General features: G+C 42.3%; 4 protein-coding genes across 5 annotated transcripts in view; 2 read left to right on the top strand and 2 right to left on the bottom strand.

Annotated features, from left to right (window-relative positions):
* Positions 1–2,158, top strand: part of si:dkey-88l16.3 (low-density lipoprotein receptor-related protein 2) — a 51,103-nt gene extending 48,945 nt beyond the window's left edge. The window contains exon 48 of the mRNA XM_063212240.1: positions 1,836–2,158. Coding sequence (XP_063068310.1) covers positions 1,836–2,158 — 323 coding nt within the window. The remainder of the gene's footprint in view (positions 1–1,835) is intronic.
* A 4,386-nt stretch (positions 2,159–6,544) lies between these two features.
* On the top strand, positions 6,545–9,252 carry LOC134459804 (delta-like protein C). Of its 2 annotated transcripts, none has more exons than XM_063212239.1 (3): positions 6,545–6,758; positions 7,943–8,242; positions 8,920–9,252. In XM_063212239.1, exons 2-3 carry the CDS (start codon positions 7,950–7,952, stop codon positions 8,972–8,974), a joined length of 348 nt encoding a protein of 115 aa, XP_063068309.1. In that variant the 5' UTR covers positions 6,545–6,758; positions 7,943–7,949; the 3' UTR covers positions 8,975–9,252. The 2 variants fall into 2 exon arrangements, with proteins under 2 accessions (XP_063068309.1, XP_063068308.1); XM_063212238.1 differs by having other exon boundaries at positions 6,546–6,758; positions 7,853–8,242.
* Positions 9,253–11,774: 2,522 nt separating this feature from the next.
* cldn23.1 (claudin 23.1) lies at positions 11,775–13,415 on the bottom strand. Its single transcript, XM_063212236.1, has one exon. It carries the CDS (start codon positions 13,293–13,295, stop codon positions 12,495–12,497), a length of 801 nt encoding a protein of 266 aa, XP_063068306.1. The 5' UTR covers positions 13,296–13,415; the 3' UTR covers positions 11,775–12,494.
* Positions 13,416–14,945: 1,530 nt separating this feature from the next.
* wu:fk95d07 (uncharacterized) lies at positions 14,946–16,620 on the bottom strand. The gene is made up of 3 exons (XM_063212237.1): positions 16,408–16,620; positions 16,105–16,146; positions 14,946–15,735 (listed from the first exon to the last, which is right to left on the bottom strand). The coding sequence occupies exons 1-3, from the start codon at positions 16,462–16,464 to the stop codon at positions 15,373–15,375; spliced, it is 462 nt and encodes a 153-aa protein (XP_063068307.1). The 5' UTR covers positions 16,465–16,620; the 3' UTR covers positions 14,946–15,372.
* Positions 16,621–22,865: the final 6,245 nt, after the last annotated feature.

Here is a 22,865-nt window from a genome sequence, read left to right as displayed (position 1 = left end):
ACCTCCTAAGTTATAATTATTATTACCATTATTATTATTATTATTAATTGGTTTATTCATACATGACGTGCAGGTCTTGGCAGTCTACTTTAGTTACTTTTACAAGCGTGCCAGTTAGATAAGTTAACTCGCTGTGTACTGTATATTTACTGTACTGTACATCATATTTAGTCATTTATGTATTCAACTTCAATGTGTCTGAGACCCTACTACACTGACCAGTTGGGTCAGCATCTGATTGCTCAATATGGCTTTATTCTCACCCACGCTATTTCTGTCCAACCTACTAAAAATTAGCCCTTTCTTTTCAGTGTATTTTTGATGCAACCTAACGCATCCGGTGTAGCCCCACCGGAAGTGCTGCAGTTGCTCAGAGTGCATCTTAATATGCGACCTTGCCTCCTCCACTTGTGCTCGTCTCCTCGTCCCGCCTCCTGGCCCCTCCTCCGTGGAGAAAACGATAAAGTTTCCCAGCTGTCAGCCTAGCCACAACAACTTTTGAGGGACTGTTTTTCATTCACCATCCCAATTGCAAATGAGAAAAAGACTCTACAATTGAGGTTTTGCAAGATATTGAAATATAATGCTGTTGTCAGTGATGTCATCATGACGAGAAGCAAGTGGAGGAGGCAAGTGGAGGAGGCAAGGTCGCATATTAAGATGCACTCACAGTGTGGTTTCGTGTCACTGCGCTGTTGGTTTCGGCCTGTGCATTCCCATCTATTGCCTCGTCAGCTTCAGTTTCTAGTCTGATGAGATCAGCGCATGCTTATCATAGCTGCGCTGTGCACGCAAGAAGCACGGCATGCTTGTGTGAAATCACCTGTCTAGATGCTAGTGGCTGGACTGAAGCAGTGCATCCTGGACTTCTTTCCCATACTCATGTTTTAAGTCACGTGCATCAACTCTAAGCAGCGCAGTTTGGTCGGCTACGCCATGTAGCCCTGATGTTTTATTGGATATTGGGTCAATTTCAAGTCCTAGCCAGATAATTTAAACGAGTCTGATAATGTCTTTGTCTCAAAACTCAGTCACTTTTGGGAAAGAATGAGGTTGTAGTCCCCATCTTCGAAAAGAAAAGAAAGCTTTTGTACACCTGCAGAAAACAGTTTCCTCTCATCTAACTTGAGAAGAGAACTTGCATAGACTGCCCACATCACAAGCATAATCTATTTTACAACATTTCAGTCATAGACCTTCAAATGCCAGTGAACGAAATATTGTTAAAAATGCTATATGTGCGCAGGCCCTGTAGCCTTGCGGTGTATATCCACATACAGTATCGACGTTGCTTTCCCTTACTAGCATCTACTATTTTCAATATGGTAACCAAGATAAAGCATAACATGCAACAGTGGGATCAAAGCTGGTCTCCTAAACGAGCCTGGCTCTCCCATTGAACTCTATTCATTCTGAACCCCCCGCTAGTCTCCTAAAGGGGCATGGCAGGGATATGAGGGCAGCATATGGTGCAGTCTTTTGAAACTCGGATTGTCGGAAACCCAGACCTCCGCCTCGGGAAAGTGCAGAAGAATGCTACTCAAATCGGGGTTCCGAAACTCAAACTCGGAGCACTTCGGTGTACTCAGACTTCGTTTAACATTACGGTTTTCAGACATTTTGTATTGTCCCCAGCTGTTGCAATAGAACAGATTTACAGCGGTTGTCGGGAGAACAACCTCGGGTCTCCCGACAGCCGACTTTCAAAAGAATGAGCCAATAGAACCTTGCGTCATATTGATTCCGATAAAAAACTCCTGATGAACCATCTCAATCAATCGTCTCTGCTTCCACTGCTACTTTTTTGATATTAATTCATTCCGCGTCCGTTTCAGGCCGTCATGACAAGCCAGCCCTGCAGCCCAAATCATCCAAGGGCCAGCCCAAGGTCCCAGTGGGCCTGCTGACCCCCTCGCTCCCCATGGAGGGCCAGAAGATGGAGATGGGCTCCTGTGAAGAGCGGCACTGCAGCGGGCATGGGCTGTGTGTGAGCGGTGGCGGTGGTGGTGCGGGTAAGGCGGTGGTGTGCCAGTGTTCCGAGAGCTACAGCGGGGACCGATGCCAGGACGGAGGCTCCAGCCATGTGGGACTGGTCCTCAGCCTGCTGCTCATCGTCGGGTGTCTGGTGGTGGCCGCCTTTGTCATCAAGAGGAGGTGATGTAGCTGGATTGGTGAACTCTTGATTTTCACAAGAATTCTGGGACAAAACGCTTGAGAAAATGTCCATAGAAATGAAGGGGGGCGATTCATTCATACCACCAATATGGTGTGTGCTTGCCCATCTCCCACCTTTTTAGCAAAAAGAGCCAGTTGCCCACTGAACTGTGCTGTCATTGATCCAATCATCTCGCAAGCAAATGCTGCTCATGGGCAGTTGAAAAATAGAGAAATAACTGCTGGAAATAGCTGCCCTAATGGCCGCTAAGTAGAGGGACTTTTACAGACTCATCTTTCTAACCTGCTAATTACTAACTTCTAATGAAATAAATTATTGATTATGGTGCACAGTAGAGAGAAGAGAAACATGGTAAAACATTCAAAGTAAAATTGGGGCAGTGAAGTATTGCCAGACATTCACTGCTGATTGTCTTGACATAAAGACATGAGCTTTAGGGCAAAAAGGCCACAAATGAGGTCATCAGATATGAGGGGTTGGTTTGTGTATGGCCAAAGTGACACAGGAAAGAAGAAAGCGGTATGCAAGATATGTCCATCTTTGATCACATCTGGTTTGAAACTTGTCTTGGGGGAGGGCAGATTAATATTGATTAAAACTCTGATTGGGAATGCGTTCACCATTTTGTTTTCCATTTCACCCAGCCTTAGCTATGACTATATACTTGTTGAAACTTTTGTCAAAGTTTAAAACATTGGTGGACTCTGTTGATGTCGGGTTTTTTTTCTCTTTTTTTAACATGTACAATCCTTCAGGAACGTCCTCTGCAATAGACTCAAAATGAGTTTCCTTTTTCTCCTGTCCTTAGGCGTGACTCGGTCAGCATACCAGAGAAGGAGACGCTCATGACCAGCATGGAGGGACGTGACGCACGTGTGGAGGGCTTCACCAATGAGCTGTACCAGGCCGATGAGGAAGTGAGTGGAAGCAAATGGATCTCACATGCTGCAGCATTTTGGTGTTGATTGCACAGTCTACTGTACCCCTGGTCACCTATAGGATGCTTGGCTTACAGTATCACTGACATAAAAATATTCAACTTCTCATTGAATGTACAACACAATATCCACAAGCCTTACAATTTACACATTAATGTTGGTCTTTGTCATTCTGGTTGTTACAAAATAGGTGGCCTTTGGTTCATTTTGTGAATGGTTATTATCGTCAAAAATAACCAAGTGGTTCTTTACTTTTCTGTCTCATGCTCGGTCATTGTTCTGTGTTGTTTGGTCAGCTGTGTGATATTTGAAGATGGGAAGTGATGGGACAATGTGTTAGTGGCATTAGAGGTACAGTCAGTGCCGGATTAAGATATCTTGGGGCCCCTAGGCTACAGATTGCTTTGGGGCCCCCGGAAGGCAAATTTATCAACACATTTACATAGTGAGTGTCATAATTAACCCCTTAGCGCAGCACTATGGCTCTCTGTAATGTCACAGCAATGTTGTTATGATGTAGTTAAGCATTTTCAGCAAATGAATAGGGTCGCCGGCAACCCCTGCTGTAGTAAGAGGCTACGAGCAAGGAATTAAGGAGAACATGTCTACCAACGGTACTCAACATCACAAAATTGTGACAAGATGCAATAGTGAAAAATAAATGTCATTTTTCACTTTTGGCCAATCGTATTGATGTGACCAAACTTATTTAATGTATTTATTCAATTATTTATATCATTGTTGATTTTTAATTTGAGGCGAATTCTATTACCTGTACTGGCCATGAAATAGCCACAGTTGCATATTTGGCCATAAATGTAAACAAACAAACAAACAAACAAACAAACTTTTGGTCAATCTGGGCCCCCCTGGCAGGTGGGGGCCCCTAGGCTGCAGCCATATCTAGCCTGTGTGTTAATCCAGCCCTGGGTACAGTAATGCACAATGCAGAGTGTCATTACATCTGGCTAATTCTGCTTCTCATTTTTTTCTTCACAGCAGGAAGAAGTAACTTCAGTAGATGTCCAATCTGTGGGGAACACACTCACCAAAAGAAATGTGACTGACCATCAATGAAATAAATAAATACAAATGGAGCGAAACATTCTGACTTCTGACTTTTTTCCCCCCATGTTAAATCTGTAACCTGACGAATCATTACGTTTCATTTTGATTTGACATACAGTATGTCTGTCCACACATGTCCAACATGGGGGAGCGGGAATTAAACCTATAAATGTGATTGTTGGTCAGAGCTGGCTCTACTGGCTTGTAACTTTTCTCTCTCCAATTTTAATTGAGATTATAAAATTCATTGGACATAATTAATTAGACATGCAACTGATGAAATGCATTTATAAAGGGTTTTAAAGCACCTAGAGACATAGTATTTGCACATTATTTTTTGATGGTGTTGAAGTTGCATGACCACCTGCTGTTTAGGACTTTGGAGGCCATGGCCAAACGGTAGGGCACTCGTCTGCCGTGCGGCTCACCCGGGTTCGGTTCCTGGCCCGGGTCCTTTGCCGGCCCTTCCGCATCTCTCTCTACCCACTCGCTTCCTGTCACCACCTTCACTGTCCTATCATGAACAATAAAGTCAAAAAGACCAAAAAAAAAAAAAAATTAATAAATAAATAAATAAATAAAAGGACTTTGGAGGCTACACTGAAATACTTGTATTTCTTGTGGTTGTTATCTGTGCAGGCATAGTTTTCCCCTCAAAATCTGATGCTGTGATGTGTTGTCTCCCTTTACTGGAATGCTTATCTAAGGTGTCGATCGTTGTTTCAGTCAGACAAGCACAAACACGCACCGAGTGAGTCATCCTACACCCCTACGCTCACATTTGACACACACACAATCATACCCCCGCACTGAAACACACACACACACCCTCGTAACCCCACACTAATACACACCCTCCAAAGTGACGATTATTTAGGCGGGTCTGCTCCTGACTTCGTCATCTCCTTTTAACCGGAGGTTTAAGATGACTGTGAAAACATATAGACTATGGAGATATATGAAGGCGGAGACCTAAACCTTGTTGCATGAGGAACAGAGGCATAGCCATAGGGAGGGCAAGCAGGGCATCTGCCCCGGGGCCCTCCCGTATTGTAACATTGGCAAGCTCTATAGGGGGCCCTATCAGTGTCTTGCCCTGGGTCCCTGCATGCATTTGCTCCGCCACTGATGAATTGCTTGCATGTGTTAACATGTCTGGCTACCTCTGTCTTACAAGAAGAGCCAATGGGCACCTCCGTAAGGGAAATGGGGCCGCTGACAGCTTTGACTGGGCCCAGGGACTAAATCTAAAAGGGGCCCTCTTCCCAATACATACAATACAGTAGGCTCTCAATTCTGGATCCCATTTTCCCTGGGCCCGGAGCAACTGACCCTTTTGTCCTCTGCTGTCAGCAGGCCTGCATGAGAATGCACTCTGCATGAGGGTGAAATGTAACTTTTCTGTTTACAAAACAACAAATGGCCACGATACAATAAAAGTTTCGGTAACACTTTATTTTAGGGATATATCTATTAGCACTAATACATACATACATACTGTATAAATAACTTGTAAGGCATGTACAAAGCAAAATCAAACATTTGTTAGGCATTTATTCACAAATGTCTTGTTCATGCACAAAAAGGGCCAATATAACCTCAGTAAGGACCTAGTAGGCCGTAGCGTTTACTCAGTACAACAACAACTTACAAGTTACTTATGCAGGTATTAACATTGTATGTATTAGTGCTTATAGATATATCCTCAAAATAAAGTGTTACCAAAGTTTCTCTTGAGAATGAAAGAATATATTGTTGTAAGTGTTAATGTCACAAGGTTAAGGTGTGCAAATAACACTGTCCAGACCAGACTAGATTACAGTAGCTGACTCGTTATCTTCATGTGTAGTTATGCTGTAAAAATCTACCCCTTTGATCTTTGTTGGCCTTTTGTTCTGAGATTGAGCGCAGGCATTCAGCAGTGTGGGTGGGGCCTCGTCCACAGTGCCGCTCAGGTTCCCAGCCACTTATTTGGCAAACATGCTACTGATACACTGAGCAAAGTTTGTCCTCTACCACTGTGGTCCATCCGTACTCTTGAAAATGTACTTTGAATGAAAGTAAAATATCTTCATTTCTCTTTCCATTGCACCAACTTTCACACAATTATTTTAAGCTTGCAGGTGTTTTACTTACACACACACACACACACAGATAAAAAGCGGATCTTCCTTTTTCTTGGGAATAGCCTGTGATTGCGTGTGTGCATGTGTGTCCAGGTATTTGTGGTGGAGAGAGTGCAAGACTCCAGGCTGTTCCTGTTTCAGGTGTGTGTGTGTGTGTGTGGGTGAGTGATTGTGTGTGTGGGGCAGGGCGGGGCAGTCAAAAGTAATCCTTCCTGTTTGCTTCTATTCCTCCTGCCTAACTCTGGCTCTCCCGGCCCCTTGGTTTCTATAGAGACTTCTCTTCTCTCTCTCTCTCTTTTCTTCACCTCTATTATTGCGCCATTCATTTTCTACGGGACAACCCTTTTTTTTTTGCCACCCCACGACAAGTCTCGTCCCTTTCTCTCCCAGTCCAAGAAGTAGCTCAACTTGGCCATATTTTCTGAGAAATCTACGGCTGTACTTCAGCTGGTGAGTACTAATTTTGGGAAGACGTTTACTTCACTGTTGTTGCCTATCGGATCTGGTGGATCGGACTGCCCATCCTTGCCCTGTCTTTTATTTCGTCCTGTAAAACCTGATCGACCACATACTCGTCGGCAATACCAAACGGCCCCTACCCTATAACTTAGTCTTGAGTTCTGGCAGACCGGTGTATTTTTTCCTCTTTCTCTCTTTGTGTGTTATCTGATGGTATTTCATTAGGCACAACATGTATTTAACAGCTGACAACAGGTCACTGCTATTACTGTGACTTCAGTTGTCATGCCTTAACATGATAGAACTGTTACTTACTACATTATGGTGAAAAGCTAAGGCAGACCAGTCCATTTTTTTCTTGCCATTTTATCTGATGGCATTTCACATGGCTTTGCGCGAAACATGTTTTTTAAAGATGAGAAGAGTTCACTGTTAATGCTTTGAATAACGTGGCATGTGTTAACATGGCACTAGTTCCTTATGGTGAAAAGTTTATGCCTTGTTTTACACACTAGAATCATGTTCCCATCAGTCATTTTCATGCTCTGTATACAGAAACTAATGTTACACACAAAACATGCATCAGCCTATACTGATAATGTTAGTTCATTCACTTTGTGAAACTTGTCACAGATGCTGTAGGATTTAGCCGGGTAATTTATCCCGTGTGTGTGTGTGTGTGTGTTTGTGTGTGTGTGTGTGTGTGTGTGTGTGTGTGTGTGTGTGTGTGTGTGTGTGTGTGTGTGTGTGTGTGTGTGTGTGTGTGTGTGTGTGTGTTTGTGTGTAAAACACGGAAGCTTGAATTGCCATGTTGGCTGTGTTTACAACACACCTTCATACAGTAACAAGTCTACAGTTACCATCCATCAGATTACGCAACAGTTTTCAATTATTTACCTTGTTGCTCTCTCTCTCTCTCTCCCTCTCTCTCTCTCTCTTTGTCTCTGTCTCTCTCTCTCTGTCTCTCTCTCTCTCTCTCTCTCTCTCTCTCTCTCTCTCTCTCTCTCTTTCTCCGTCTCTCTCTCTCTCTCTCTCTCTCTCTCTCTCTCTGTCTCTCTGTCTCTCTCTCTCCCCTCCCTCCCCAGTCTTCCTCACAGGACTACCTGCCTGCCTGATCTTGCCCTGATTCTCCCTTCCCTCATCTCCCATTTCTGCCTGACCCCTGACCCCAATAGGGCCACCATGTCATCAGCCCCCAATGTCACCGCCTCCCCAGTGGAGGGCCGCTTCTTCTGGAACGTCGAGCTGCCCACCTGCGGCGACCTCCAGTGTCACAGCAATGGCGAGTGCGTGACCCACGGCGAGACCACGGTCTGCGAGTGTCGCCTGGGCTACGTGGGGGAGTTCTGCCGGGACACGGTCAACGAGGCGCTGTCCCTCAAGCTGACGCTGGGCACACTGGCCATCATCCTGGGAATCCTCCTCGCTGCCTTCCTCTTCGCCAAGCTCAGGCAGAAGAAGAAAGCGCAGATCAGGTAGCTTGGTGTTTCTCAACGGGGGCTCTACATACATGAGTGCAAACATCCTTTCCCACATACACAATCAAATTAATGCACATTCATGAAGTGAAGTAATACTGTAAACACTCATCCAGTGATTCTCTCTCACACACACGCTCTCTCTCTCACACACGCTCTCTCTCTCTCTCTCTCTCTCTCTCTCTCTCTCTCTCTCTCTCTCTCTCTCTCTCTCTCTCTCTCTCTCTCACACACGCTCTCTCTGTCTCTCTATAAACGCACCATGGTAGTGATTAAGACAAAGACCTAATCAAGTATTGATCATTGACATGTTATGTAGAAAGTACCAAATTTCAACTGATTTTGATGTGACCTGAATTTCTTTGTTTTTTTCCTGAAGAAAGTGTTGCCTTTATAATGTGAATTCCTCAATTCATGTTTTTTTTTTAAGGCCAAAATATGTAAAAATGATTGAAGAATGATTGAAATAGTTCTAAATGTGGGCAATGCATCTATACAATACATGAAAGTTTAACATTATTGATGGAATTATGGAAATAAATCAACTTTTTCATGATATTCTAATTATATGGCAAGGATCTGTATATAAGTGTGGCCTGACCATTTTGTTTTTCGATATTGTATGACATGACCCATGTGATCCATGACATTCTTACTTGATCCCTCTCTTGCAGGCAAGCCACTGACAAAGAGAGGGAGAGACTGAAGCTCGAGGGAGAATGGGCTTAGTACCACACCACGGATCCAGCAGGGGAAAACGACAAACATGGTTCACACTCAGATCTGAAAGGACTGTTTGTATGTCTTTTACTTTTTAAGTACTGTTTTTTAGTCTTTTTTTCAAGGCAGTTAGAGAAACCTGACAATGTTACATTTTTATAATATTGTGAAGACTTTTAATCTATTTTATATACTGTATTGTTAAATAGTATCATAGACTTTTATTTTCTCTAGTGCTTTGCACCTGTATAGGGGGCGGACAAACTGGATTGACAAAAGTAAAAGTCCTTGTTAAAGAAAATGAAAAGAATGCCGCACACTCTGCTCCATGTTTTAATGGTGAAGTGACGTTTCGGCCATCTGGCCTTCTTCAAACTTGAAATGTCACTTCACCATTAAAACATGGAGCAGAGTGTGCGGCATTCTTTTCATTTTCTTCAACATTTGTATGCACAAGAAGCCATCATCTCAAGAAAGACTTAATTGGTGTGCGATACCTCCTTTTTAAAAATAAATAAATAAATAGAAGTCCTGTCACAAAGGCCTATTCTGTCTGCCTGCGCACCTAACAGGTACGGTCCAACTCTCAAACAAGTGCATCACATCTTCTCCTTTTGCTTGTGAACACCATTGATGATAGAAGTTTTATTCAATACCAAGCACTCAAAAGCCCCCCAAAATGGCTCTGCCTAGGCTCACCCCTGGGAAAGTTAATTGTTTTCTTCACGGAGGTGGGGCAACTCAGAGGCAAGAGGCCTCAAGCGGATGAAAAGGATGGGAGGTACTCATTTCAGTTGGACGCGTGATTTCACAAATTAGTTCACCTACCGTACCTGGCTGAAGGGTGTGGTAATTACGATCAGGGAGACTGACAGCTTTGGCCGGGCCCGGTACAAAAGTTACATACAGTGTAATGAGGAACCAATTCCGGGCCCCTCTACTCCATGGGCCCGTAACAACTGACCCCTTTGTCCCCCCCGTCAGCTTCCCTGATTACGATCAGCTAGTAGGCCTTACTAACTGCTAGTTCATTGAATTGGCTGGAGCAGATATGTGGCTGGCTTTTCACTTTCTCACCCAGTATGAATGCCCCAGCATCTGTATATTTGTTTACCCGCAGAATGTTATTGTCTGTACATGTCTGTATGTTTTTTTGTCTGTAAATGTGCCCTGTTTTAAGAAACATGTGACTGAAATGCCTCATGATGAACAAAATCTTTCAAAAAGCAATTACCATTTGATTTCAAATTCAAACTACAACAATTGCACAGCTGGGAACTTGGCTGTTGAGGTTTCCCAAGGATGACAAGGCAACTTCACGGCTTCACGACTTCAAAATGACATGAATGTTGTTGTTTTTTGCTCCCCACCCGAGTATTTGACTTGTTTGTGAGCTCTGAATGAATGGGTGCTCTCAGTATACACAGAGGACTACTCCAACCGGTCTTGTCGGATGCATCGCGTCTTCTGTTGCATTGTTTAAACATTCACTGGTCATGTGTGATGTGTGATGCCTTCTGTTTCAGTTGACTAGATCGAGTTTTCAGTTTATTGGGTTTTTGAAAGTGGTGCAAATGCTTGTGAAGTTAATAAGCTAGCACTTATTTACTGTAATGAATGACCTTTCACCTTTTCAACATGTGTTCACTGTCTTTTTTCACTTTTCTTTTATTGCGACAGGCTATAAAGCTGCTTCATTTTACCTCCTTTTTGCACTGCCATCTAATATTTCATTAATTATATTGATACACTTCCTGTATACTATTGACATTTTTGCATTCAACTCATGAATAAAAATATGTGGACTTTTGATCCCTGAATATGTAGCCTAATTGACGGCAGTGTATTACCATATCAAATGTCATAATGCCAATGACCTCCTGTAGATATATAAATTCCATCATTTGATTTCTGATTTCTTGAATGCTTGTTTAGACCCTCTTAAGGAGTCTTGGCTAACAGATGTACACTTGGTCATTTCCATTTAGGTGGTTAGAAGGTCATAACGGGCTCTGTGTTAAAGGGCTCTAAGATTTAGGCCCTAGAAAATAGATCAGGCTATTTTGCGTCCTCCATTGCTGAATCCCTACTTTACATCCAGTTACCCCAGAGTTAATAATTTGGGGGGTGCTGGTTGCAAGCTGTTTTTTAAAAACGTTGTGTAAAATATAATAGATGCATAGTATATTTTCTACTATTAGCCGTGAAAGTTCAAGAAGTTTGCTTACTTGTTGGAGCACCCCCATTACACACAGGCCCTACACTGTTTGTGTTTACCAAACAGGTCGTGTTACTTTCAAAGAAGCGACTCTCCTGTTGAGTAAACATATGATCTCCATTGAAAAACTGAGTATGCTAGAGCTGAAAAATGAGAATCTGTAATGAAAAAGGTATGATGGACTAGGCCTACTACCAGGGCCGGATTAAGATGGCCAGGGGCCCATAGGCAACAGGTTGCTGTGGGTCCCCCCGGAAGGCAAATTTCGTGAAAAATGTGCGTAGACAGCGTCTTAATTATGAGCTTGTAATTAAGGGTACCTTTTCTACCAACTGCACTCAACTTGAGATGAGTTTTACAACATTGCATCTGATCACAAGTCTTCCATTTTTACTTTTGTCTAATCAGGGGATCCCTGGCAGGTGGGGGCCCCAGGCTGCAGCCATATCAGCCCTGTGCATTAATCCGGCCCTGCCTACTACATATTGTGAAATCTATCAGTCCAGTGGAGGAAGTTTTGTTTCTTTTATTTTGAGCTTTACAATCTTGTTTGACATGGTTGGGGGACTAAAGCGATCAGTGAGAGACTCATTCAGAAGTTAATAAAAGTATTTATTTGGTCCTTCCAGAAGAGTACAAAGATTTCCATTTACATAATTGAAGAGTTCAGCTTACCGTCACGCCACCTTCATAGATCACAGTTGGGAAGGGATCAATATCTAATTGCATTCCCCAGACAACATGTGTAATGCAATTTAAAATTGTAGTCTAAAGAATATGTAAAAGTATACTGTAGTGCATAAAACTGCACAGATTTAACAAGCTGGGCATACCTGCTTTTAGTTAAAATGCAAACTTTAACCAAATCCTCACACCATAAAAATATATATATCCATATTAGCCTAAAATTATAGCTCATGTCAACACCGACATATTGCACGTTCCTCAAGATTGCATGTACGCTTCAGAATCGGCCTTGACATCCTTCATGTTTCAACTTCAAGACCAACAAAGGCCTACAACAAACGGGTAAACCTTTCCCATACTTCTGGTTCACATACATTCATTTCACGCGATTAACGACAGAACAACAGAGATCTAGCCCTGCCAAGTTAAGACAACTTAATTGTTCAATGTCTGCATGACAAAAGATGCACGTGAGCTCATCTCAATAGCTCCTTCATTTCAGAAGCCCACGTGTGCCGTTGTCACAACACTTTCTCTTCTGTTAAGGTTAGTGTTACAATAAAGTAAGTACCATAATTTACTATTCATTTGGAGAAAGTATTTATCAGTCTGAGTGTCCACTCTTCACAAATCCGCGTCGTATGGTGCGCCACCGTAGGATGAGCTTGCTTTGGAGTTACCGTGGTTGCTCTTTGCCCTTGGGAAATCGGTGGGGCCGAAAGAGTCCCTGGTGTATGGCACGCTGCTTGCGCTGCTCGTTGTGCGAGGGATGCTGGGGACAGTAATCCTCCTGGGAGGCGGCTGGTTACGGGTGGACTTCCCGGTGTCCGCCACCACCACCTCGCTTCGGTTTTTTCCGTTGCAGCAGCGGCATATTCCGATGAACATGACGAAGCCGCCCAGGACTTCCAGGATGCCGCCAATGTAGCCAAGTATTATGCAGTAGCCCACTCGGATGTCGGTGGATGGAGCCGTGATGTTGGTGATAATGTGCGTGTACCAAGCGATGGGGATGATCGTCAGCACACCGGAGCAGAAAATCAGGAGGCCGCCGAGGCCCGCCACGGTCCAGTTCGGCCTCTCCCTCCAGCACCGCACACCAGGGATTGCAACGGCGATGCCAATCAACGTGACAATAAGCGACGCCACCATCATGCCTTGGGCAATCTCAATGATTTGCTCGTCGAAGTAAGGCTCGTCCGGTTGGTTGCACTCGATTTCCCTTGATGTGGTCGACGCACGGCAGATGTCCCATATCCCTTGTTGAAGGAAAGTGTCGGTGGATTCACTGGGTATGGTATGGATAGTTCTCCAGTTCGGAGCAACCGTGCTGGTAAGGTCGAGGACCCATCCGCACGGCGCCAACACCATCCCGAAGATCAGGATGCCAGGCGTCCGATAGTGGTAGAAGGTGCCCGATGGCATTTTGGCTTGTGCGTATCTCTGCCTGTTCTCAGTCAAAACACTGTCGGGAAAATGAATCTCGGGCTGTTATCCTCGCACCTTTTTACTTTGCCCGACTGAAACTTGAGGGGGCTGACCCGTCGTTCCAAAAGAGGATGGGTGTGGCCTAAGAGTTTCACCTGCTTCTCTCCTGCACCTTGCAGAGGGAGGTATCGACTCTCAAAAACGGCGTGATCAGATGAAAATGATATCAAACTGTTTTTTTTCTTTACATGTTTTACACTGAAGACAGCAGGGTGTAAACAAGCACAAAGAGTCTGTTGAATGTACAGTGGTTGTATATTTGTTTGGATCAACACCGACAACGCTGCACCTGTCATCCATAGCCTAATCATCACGATGACCCAACTTAATTACATAGGCATACCACCTGTAGTTTCAAAGTGCATCCTGAACAAACAAACTGAGTATATTCGTGTCCAAAATGTGTTATGTGCACACAGACTATAGTTTAAAATGTAATTCCTATACGCGCGCCCGGACGAGGACAATAATGTGATGTTATGAATGCCGGGAATGTTGGCCGTCTGGATGCGCAGGTTTACGCTAGGAACGGAGTGAACTCGTGCAGAGCCAGACTTTCTGACGTTCCATCTCCTCCTCGCCTACAGAAACAGTTTGTTTTCATTGGTTTACGAAACTGTCTTATTTTTATAGCCTATTGATCTTTCTCACATTAGTGTTTACCAATACATCGTTGGGATCTAAGTAGGATGATGTCTTTACACAGGTCCATGCCTATTCAGAGGACGCGTTGAGTCCAGATACACCTGAAAGTATTTTGAAGTGAAGAAAATATTTGGCGTAGGTCTATCATTCACAGTTGCGTGTCCCAACCCCAACTGACAACACCACATTTACGCCCCAAGCTCAATCAAAAGCCGGACCTTTACGCACGGCCCAGTCAACTAGAGTTGAGTAGGCCTACGTTTATTAATCCCGAGGGAAATTAAAGTGTCTGACAGTTTATACAAATAACAAATATATATCTTACGCAAAGACCTGATACACATTATTGCACATTGCACACGCCCCTCTCTCTCTCTCTTTCACACTCTCACACACACACACACACACACACACACACACACACACACACACACACACACACACTATTACACAACGCGAGTTGATTTGGATTTCTCCCTTCCAATAAATGTAGGTATTTTTTAAACAGATTTCAGAAATATTTTTTTTCCATTTCATTTGCATGCATGGCATGAATACACGTGAGTATAGATGAGTGCACGTGCGTCATGGGCATAACCAATCCCCTAATCATTCATTTTTCGTTTTTTAATTTGTGTGATCAGGGTTTTTTGGTACGATAGGGGAGGATTGTCCACCCCTCTCCCTTATTTGCTTGTTTCTGTGGGTTTATTTAGCTTACAGACGTGCGTCTTGTTCAGTTACCCACTCCATTTACGCACACAATACACGCGCCACAATGTACTTGCAATTACACTATTTTCTCACTAGATGTCACAATCTAGCTTTCATTAACGCACCGCTTCAATATTATGTCCGCATGACCATCGACTAATATGTTCATTCATTGAGTTCACACTGATACATGTGGTGATATTTTTTCTTTATTGTTATTTAACATTGTATGATGCTTTTCACATGTCTTGCATTGAGTCAAAGTATAGATACTTCTGAAATATTGATCCACTAAATGTCACCATTGCCCCCACAAACTTATCTGAAAATATCAAATGTAGTGTAAAGTCAAAAGTAAAGTGTGGGGTGTCCAAATCTTCAATACATTTCCAATATTGTTTTATATTGAATCAAAACACAGATAAGACAGAAGCATTTAACCAAGTAAGACACAACCCCTTAAATAAGCTGTCACCAGAATGACAAAGACCAAGTTGTAATGTATTACAGAAAGCCATGTGCACTGGCATAGTGGTGTAGCACTATGGCAGTTAAGTTTTAATTATCTATTGCAGTGTTCCACTGGTGGAACAGCATGCATTAAGGGGCTACGTAGAACTAGGCCTATACTTGATTAGATTTCACCTAGGCCTGCTTAGTTCTGTCCAGCTCTGTTTGGTAGGTTGATGACAATGGGAGGGTAAGCATAGCCAGTCTGAAGTTGGTTCTGCAAAAGGGGATGCAGGGTATTTTGAAGGTTAGCATAGGGATAACCAGGGTAACCGGAGGGATAATTGCCACCGTAGGGGTAGCCATAGTTATAGTTATAGAGGCCCGAGTATGGCATAGTGTAGGGGTTCCAGTTGGCTTGCTGGAAGTAGTCCATGCCCAGGAAGCCGGCTGCAGGAGGCACGGGGTAGTAGACGCTTCTGGAAGGAGCAGAGGGGTCGCTGCCACCGGCGCTGATCTGCTCCTGGGGCTGCTGCAGGAACGGAGGGGCGTCTTGGAGCTGCTGGGGCTGCATGTTAACGGAAATGCATTCATACAGTGTCTACTCTGTGACGATTCTTATTCATACAGGTCATGTTGTGTCAGATGTATTTTACTTTAAACCCATTGATGCTACATGTTGCGTATATGCTGCATTGACACAGCACTCAGGCTGATGACATCTGAGATTTTTTTCTATTTAAATGTGGGTAGTTATGTGCTGAGATATTTTATTGGCTGGGAGCACCTTTTCCCAAAATCGGCCTGAAAAATTGGCTTTTCCCAAAATCATTTTTGCAAGGGCCTTAGGCTAAAATGGGTTAAGCAACTAGACTTCTAAAATACATCCAAAACCTCTAAAAGATTTATTGTAAAGGAAAGTTAAAATGGTAGTTACCTGTGGTGGTCCTTCTTCCTGGGCCTCCTGCTCTGTCTGTACCTGCGAAAGAGACACCAAACCTCAGTAAACTACCATCAAATAGGTATACTGATACTTACAGTAGTTGGTTTATTCAAACATCCATAGAACTACTATTTAATTACATGTTGTATAGACAGCACAGATGTGGTGTGTTGTGAAAAATTAATTGGATGCTGAACATCAGCTATGCTGAAATTTTAAATTAGAATAAAAAACAAACATTGGCAACACTGACAGCAATATATGAGATGTAAATGACATGTAATGTTCTGAACTTACGGGAACAGCCTGGCAAGCAGCCAGGAGACAGGCCAGCAGAATCAATGCTCTCCTCATTTTCGAAGATATCTAAAGCATAGTAAGTAATGCTTTATTTGTTTTATTTGTTTTATTTCAGTTTGCACAGTTAAATGATTGTTTTGCCTGTATAGTCTATGTGGAATATAAAGTACAGTCTTTTGTTTTTGTAGCTATACAAAGTTCATCACTTCATCTTCATTCAACTGTGGCAGAGTCATACAACAACAGTTAGCTTAGCTTCTCGGGGCGGAATTACCAATCATCAATCAACATACAGAATCACCAGTGCACTACAGGTGAGCTTATATGCTACAGCCTACTACTATACCTTACTTATATGCCATATACCATACATATACCATACATATACATATACTATACTATACTATACTATACTACAATATACTATACTATATAGGCCTACTATACTACACTAGTAACTATAAGCTTACTATAAAGGCCTTGCATCCTATGTCACACGTACAGATTTATTAATACAGCAAATCAAACAGTATACAGTGCATATGCTCTCATATCACATAGACTATACATTTACATACACATGCAGTATAAGCTGCATATCTGCTAGAGTCAAATTCCTCATGAATGCAAGTAGGCCTATACTTTGCAGAAAAGGGAAAAAATGACTTAGATTCAGATATGTATAACATCAAACGTGCATTGAAAAATCCTGTGTTTCTTACCTTTAGTAAATTGACTCCAAAGTGTTTCTTGACGTTTCTATACATTCATTCATCTGTCAGCAGGTCTTTATATATGCTGGCAGGGTGTTCTTGCCCAATCGAAAGTGCGACCCAGTTGTCTGGGGCAAACTGTTTTCTTTGATTCTTTGGTTCATTTGTCTGAAGCGATTGGTGTAAACATTATTCCACAGATGGTGGCTGTGTTGAAAAACAATAAATTCATTAAAGAGACCACAACCATTTTGCACGGGGACTGCAGTAAATGCCTCCACCCAGTGCTCCTGTGTGGTTTGCCATGTTGCAATATGTTTTGTTTTTCCACTGAGAAACACAACATGATTGGAGGTGCGCGGCCTTGCTCAAGTCTGCTGTTGCGAAACGTCCCCACCATTGAACCACATCTCTGGTGGAGAATTAAGCCAAACTTTCTTTCCCCTAATAATAAGTAAACTGTAACAAACTGTTGATATATGTACTCTTTAGAAACTGTTACTGCATGTAAGTTCCTCTCAGATGCTTGCTAATTGAGGGTTTTAATCCCTCTCTATTACACTTAGAAACATCTATCTGAGGGGATTACGTAAAACAACATTAAAGGGACACTGTGCTGGAAATGGTCAAAAAAGGTACTGCAACTATGCTGCTCATTGAAACGGGGCTGCCAATTGCCAAATTTGATCTTTACATGAAAGTTTTCTAAGTAATAAACAAATATTTTCTAGTATGGTCCAAGTAGAGTCATTTTTGCAGCTAAAAATGGCTATTTTTGGAAATTCAAAACGGCGGACCATGGAGAAGATCCCCCTTTTCATGTATGTGGTAAGTATTCATGAAAAAGGTAACATTAGTGAATGGGTAGCATGAATTCTGAAAATAAACAATTAAAAATCTCACACAGTGTCCCTTTAAAGTTATTGGTGTGGAAAGAGGGCATTGGATAACATTAAAGGCCCAAAACCCAGAGCCATTGCACTATTAGAAGATATCCAGTGTTGTATGATGACAATTAAGTGTTTTCTTGCCACCTATCCTGCTTTGTATCATCATCCCGACAGCTAGTGTGCATAATGGCATGCTAAACAGCATACTGCAGGTATTAGCTACGATATGGAATAAAGGGCTATGATTATGCACAGTAGTAACGCCTTAGTCATAAATAGCAGACTGGTGGATCCTCAGCAGGCAGTACAAATGTTTTTGTACTTAATAAGTTAAACTTGTATTTTTTTCGCACACATCAGTTGGCAGGTGTGTCGGAAATTGCCCTTTGGGTCAGTCACTCAAAACTGAGGAGTTTTTTAAAAAATGTTGGCCTACTTACGTGTATTAATGACTGAAAAGCAAATCATGTTGTACTACTGTATGTTGACAAACATAACATCAACAAGACATGAAAGTATAAATAGAAACAGACAATACGCAGCCCTGTGATGCAATCTCAAATGTGTGTGTGTTTTTTTTATTGTTCATTTTGATTCCACAGAAAAGGCTGGATCAACATTGTGCAAGATCAGGTCTAGACTGTGGCAGGGCAGGCAGGCAGGCTCGGCTTGAACCCCACCTGTGCTCACCTTTTCCTGTTACCAATCTGCAACCCTGCAGCACTATCCAGCGCCTTCACCACACCACAGGCATGATGAGGCCCCGCAATTAACCAACAGGTTTTAGTGCAGAGAACACTGCTGACGCCGCGCTCATTATTTATCCATAAAAATAAATGGCAGACATTCTGAACATGTCTAAAAAAAACATCATGCTTGATCAGCCAAGACTGGGAGCGGTTTTTAAACCAAAGTGTGAATCTTTCAATCGTTCTTTATTATCTGTAAGTTTTGTTTTATTTGACACTAACTGGAATAGGTTTGGATTTGTGTCACTGGCTAGGCATCTTGCTTTTCTTGAAGATGAGTCTGAGTGCATGTTCATCTGCAGAAGATGTGGATAACCACATGCAATATTTATGGCGTCTGTGCAATGTCTAACTTGGACCTCAAAGAAAAGATCGTTTCATACGAGACGAAAACTGCTCTAATGCTGAGTCCTCCGAATTATCCAAACCACATATCTACAACCCCCCAACCCCCTCTAAGCCTGACCCTGACCTAACCATGTTCTGTTTTGAAATCATATGCATTTTGCACACATGTTGAGGTCTACGTATCATGCCTAGCCATTGTCTCATTACCACAGGTATGTAAATTGTACATCCATAGAATTACACTTTTATCTGAGGTACACCAAATAGGTTACCACAGTAATCGGAAAGACCCTCTCTGATTGGTTGAGCTGCAACAAACGGAACCTTTATATGTAATCTCTACCGTTTTTTTCTCTGCCATTGTGCTCTATCGTCTTCATTTTCAACTTCACTGGACTTGGACATTTATATTCCTCCACTTTCTCCTCCCATTCCAAGGTAAGCTGTCTCTATTCTGCTTTCTTTTTGGCTGTATTTTTACACATCATACTTCATGCCATTGTTGTTTTTAGAATTTGAGAATGCACTGGCTGTCTCAACAGCTACCATGATGAAGACTCTGGTTTGGATGATGGGGCTGGTATGCTTAAGTGTCTGTGCGCCAGTGAGTAAACAAAGTACATAATAATTGTTAATGATAAATATAATAAATAAAATAAAGGCTTATCAAGAAAAGTCATTTTCTTACTAATTCCTGCTGAAGAAAATGTGTTTTATTTTCTTGTGAGATTCATCCGCATATTCTCCCTTGTTATTATTTCAGCTAGACTTGACATCTCAGGAGATTGTCATGATGTGGAAAGAGAAGGCACATGTCAGCATGTCATTACCGCACCCTATAACTTATACTCATAAATGTTGAATGTCTTAATTAATAGTTCAATTAAACAATTAAATGTAAAATTTGCCAATTTAACCCCTTTTACATTCGGGGTGAATAGTATTGCAGATAATATGAGTAAAACCGATTTGTTTTCATACCCTTTTCCAGACTTCAACTTCCAACAGGAGATCTGAAGGCAACATCGTGTCCAGGACATATCACTACCCCCTGTACCCTAGACTGGTGGACTTCTACCTCACCCCCCGCCGTGACCCGCCGTTCTACGACGTGAATATCTACCGTTCCTTCTCCCCCCGGCAGTACTTGCCACTGGGTCATATGCCGCGCATTTGGACCCAGTACCCATCGCTCAACCCAAATCTCAACCACCATGTTGTTTACCTTAATCAAGCCGCATGATTCGATCGTTGGTATTACATAATAGAAGGGTCAAGTTTGAGAAGCTTCAAGTCAGATCCTTAGAACTATAATGTACTGAGTTACTTTTCGTCTCTTCTGTATAATAAAATAAGTATAACATAATAAGTAGGCTTATACTTCTAAGTTTGTGTTTTATTTTTTTTGTTATATTCTCACTGTGTTTTCACAACGATATGTAATTTGTTTAATCACTGTTGCAGTTTCTGTGGTAAGGTGCAGTTCATGGCAAATTCAGTGAAAATCTTGGTATCATATCACAGAATGTGTAGCCTATACAGTGCACTTTGCCAAGATCTAAGCAGGACAATTCCATGACACATCTAAGGCCAGACCTTTAACCTTTCCCTATCATAGTCTGAGGGATTTGGGCTGATTCTCAAAGTTCCACTCACTCAGCTCTATGATTGGTCGATGAGAAACCCATTGGAAACACACTGGCAAACTATACTGCTGCACACGTAAATCTTACATTTTAAACCAAAGCCACATGCACTCCACGGTGGCCATGCCTAGCAAAAAAAAAGTACATGTGGTCAATCCACCAACATGTAGACCTCAGACCTACCAGGCCTGTATTAAAGAGGGTGCTCTGACCACTGCACTAAATATATCAGATTTCCAGCTACTTCCAGCTGCGTTGACAGCACCCAGGAGAGCTGAGGCGGGAGGCTGAAATCCCAAAGGCAGCCATGCTTGTTTACTGATACAGAGGGACCTAAAAAACACAACTCTGTCTACTCTTCACAGCCATTCTACTTGAAGGATTTTGGGGATATGGGTAACGTGAGATGTGTTGAAGCGGGAAATAAGCGTTCAAGTCCGTGAAAGTAATAATCGTTTCTACTGCACAGTGACATTTAGAGTTGATTTAACCTCTTCTAGAGTGTATTTGGTCCTCCAACACTCTCTAAGTGTTGAATTAACACTGCATTTTTTACCATGTGTCGCAAATTGTATCACTGGACCAACATATCCCTATAGCATAAGGGTGGAGTTTGAGGACAGTTAGGAGTATTAGTAAGTGATCATATAACCAATTATGTAGTATGGCTTCATCCATACTGCCTGTTGCAATGCTACAGTAGTACATGCTACAGTATTGCCACATATGCTTCATATTCTTTCGAATAAGGCAAGGCAAGGCAAGGCAAGTTTATTTATATAGCGCATTTCATACACAGGTGCAACTCAATGTGCTTCACAAAGTTAACAAATGTAAATGAAAGGAAACAGGGAAGAAAAGAAGGAAATGAATTAGAGTCAAAAAACATTTAAAACATTAAGATAAAACATAAGGTAAAAATAATAATAAAATAAAATAAAACAAATTAAATAAACATAAAAATAAAAATAAAAATAATAATAATAAATTAAAAAAAAGAATGATAAGTAATTTAAGCTAGGGGAAAGCATCTGAGAACAGCTTTGTCTTGAGTCTAGATTTAAAGCTATCAATAGTGGGTGCATTTTTTATGTCATCTGGAAGCTGGTTCCAAAGCTTTGAAGCATAGAAGCTAAAGGCTGCCTCTCCACACTTTGTTTTGACTTTTGGAATCACCAGCAAATTCTTCTCCGTTGACCTTAGTGACCTAGTTGGTGCATACAGCTGAAACATATCCAGTAGATATGTGGGTCCCATTCCATTTAATGATTTAAACACAAGTAGCATTGCCTTAAAATCAATTCTGTCGCTTACTGGGAGCCAATGCAGCGATCTTAAAATTGGAGTTATGTGGTCAAATTTCCTTGTTTTTGTAAGAACCCTTGCTGCTGCATTTTGTAGCAGTTGAAGCTGTTTAATGGTCTTATTGGGGAGGCCAGTAAAAAAGACTGTTACAGTAATCAACCTTACTAGAAAGCACAGCGTACAGCACATCAGACTCAGTGATATGATGCATTGTGCTGTGACTGTGTGAGGCATTTGATAGATCCCACCGCTGACAACTTACCTACAGTCTAATGTATAGGAGGTTTGGCAGGACGCAGGAGCCAACATTTTATATATTTCTAGGCCTGAATATTTTTGGCTCTGGCCCTATTGATAAGCCACAGCCATGCACTTACTCTGCAATATGCTGTTGTTGTTTGTCTGTTTGGGACACAGCCAAACCGAGGCATGCAGTCGCAGTCTATAAACACACAGTAGAGAGTGCAGTGGCGTGCACAGACATTTTGGGGGGTCAAGTCCCTATCTGTGCGCGCCAATGAGAGGGTGTACATTGGTGTACAGTGGATTGACCCCCAGGGGAATGCTATTTTGACTATTGCTTAGTGAGGGTTATTTGGTCTGGCACAGACAGTTGCTCAGGGTCAGCGGGATACCGATCAGTTAATCCTCTGTCCACTATCGGTGCGATACAGAAGTCAATTACACCTCAGTCCCTTGACATTGTTAATCTCTAAGGCACCGTCACAGAAGCTGTGATGAATTGCCATAGCAACTTCAACAATATTTTTCTGGCACATGATCATACATAGTCGTCATTCAATG

The sequence above is a fragment of the Engraulis encrasicolus genome, chromosome 12 (genome assembly GCF_034702125.1).
Source record: "Engraulis encrasicolus isolate BLACKSEA-1 chromosome 12, IST_EnEncr_1.0, whole genome shotgun sequence".
Classification (NCBI taxonomy): domain Eukaryota; kingdom Metazoa; phylum Chordata; class Actinopteri; order Clupeiformes; family Engraulidae; genus Engraulis; species Engraulis encrasicolus.
Note: the sequence above shows the minus strand (reverse complement) of the source record. Positions and strands in the feature narration are given on the sequence as shown.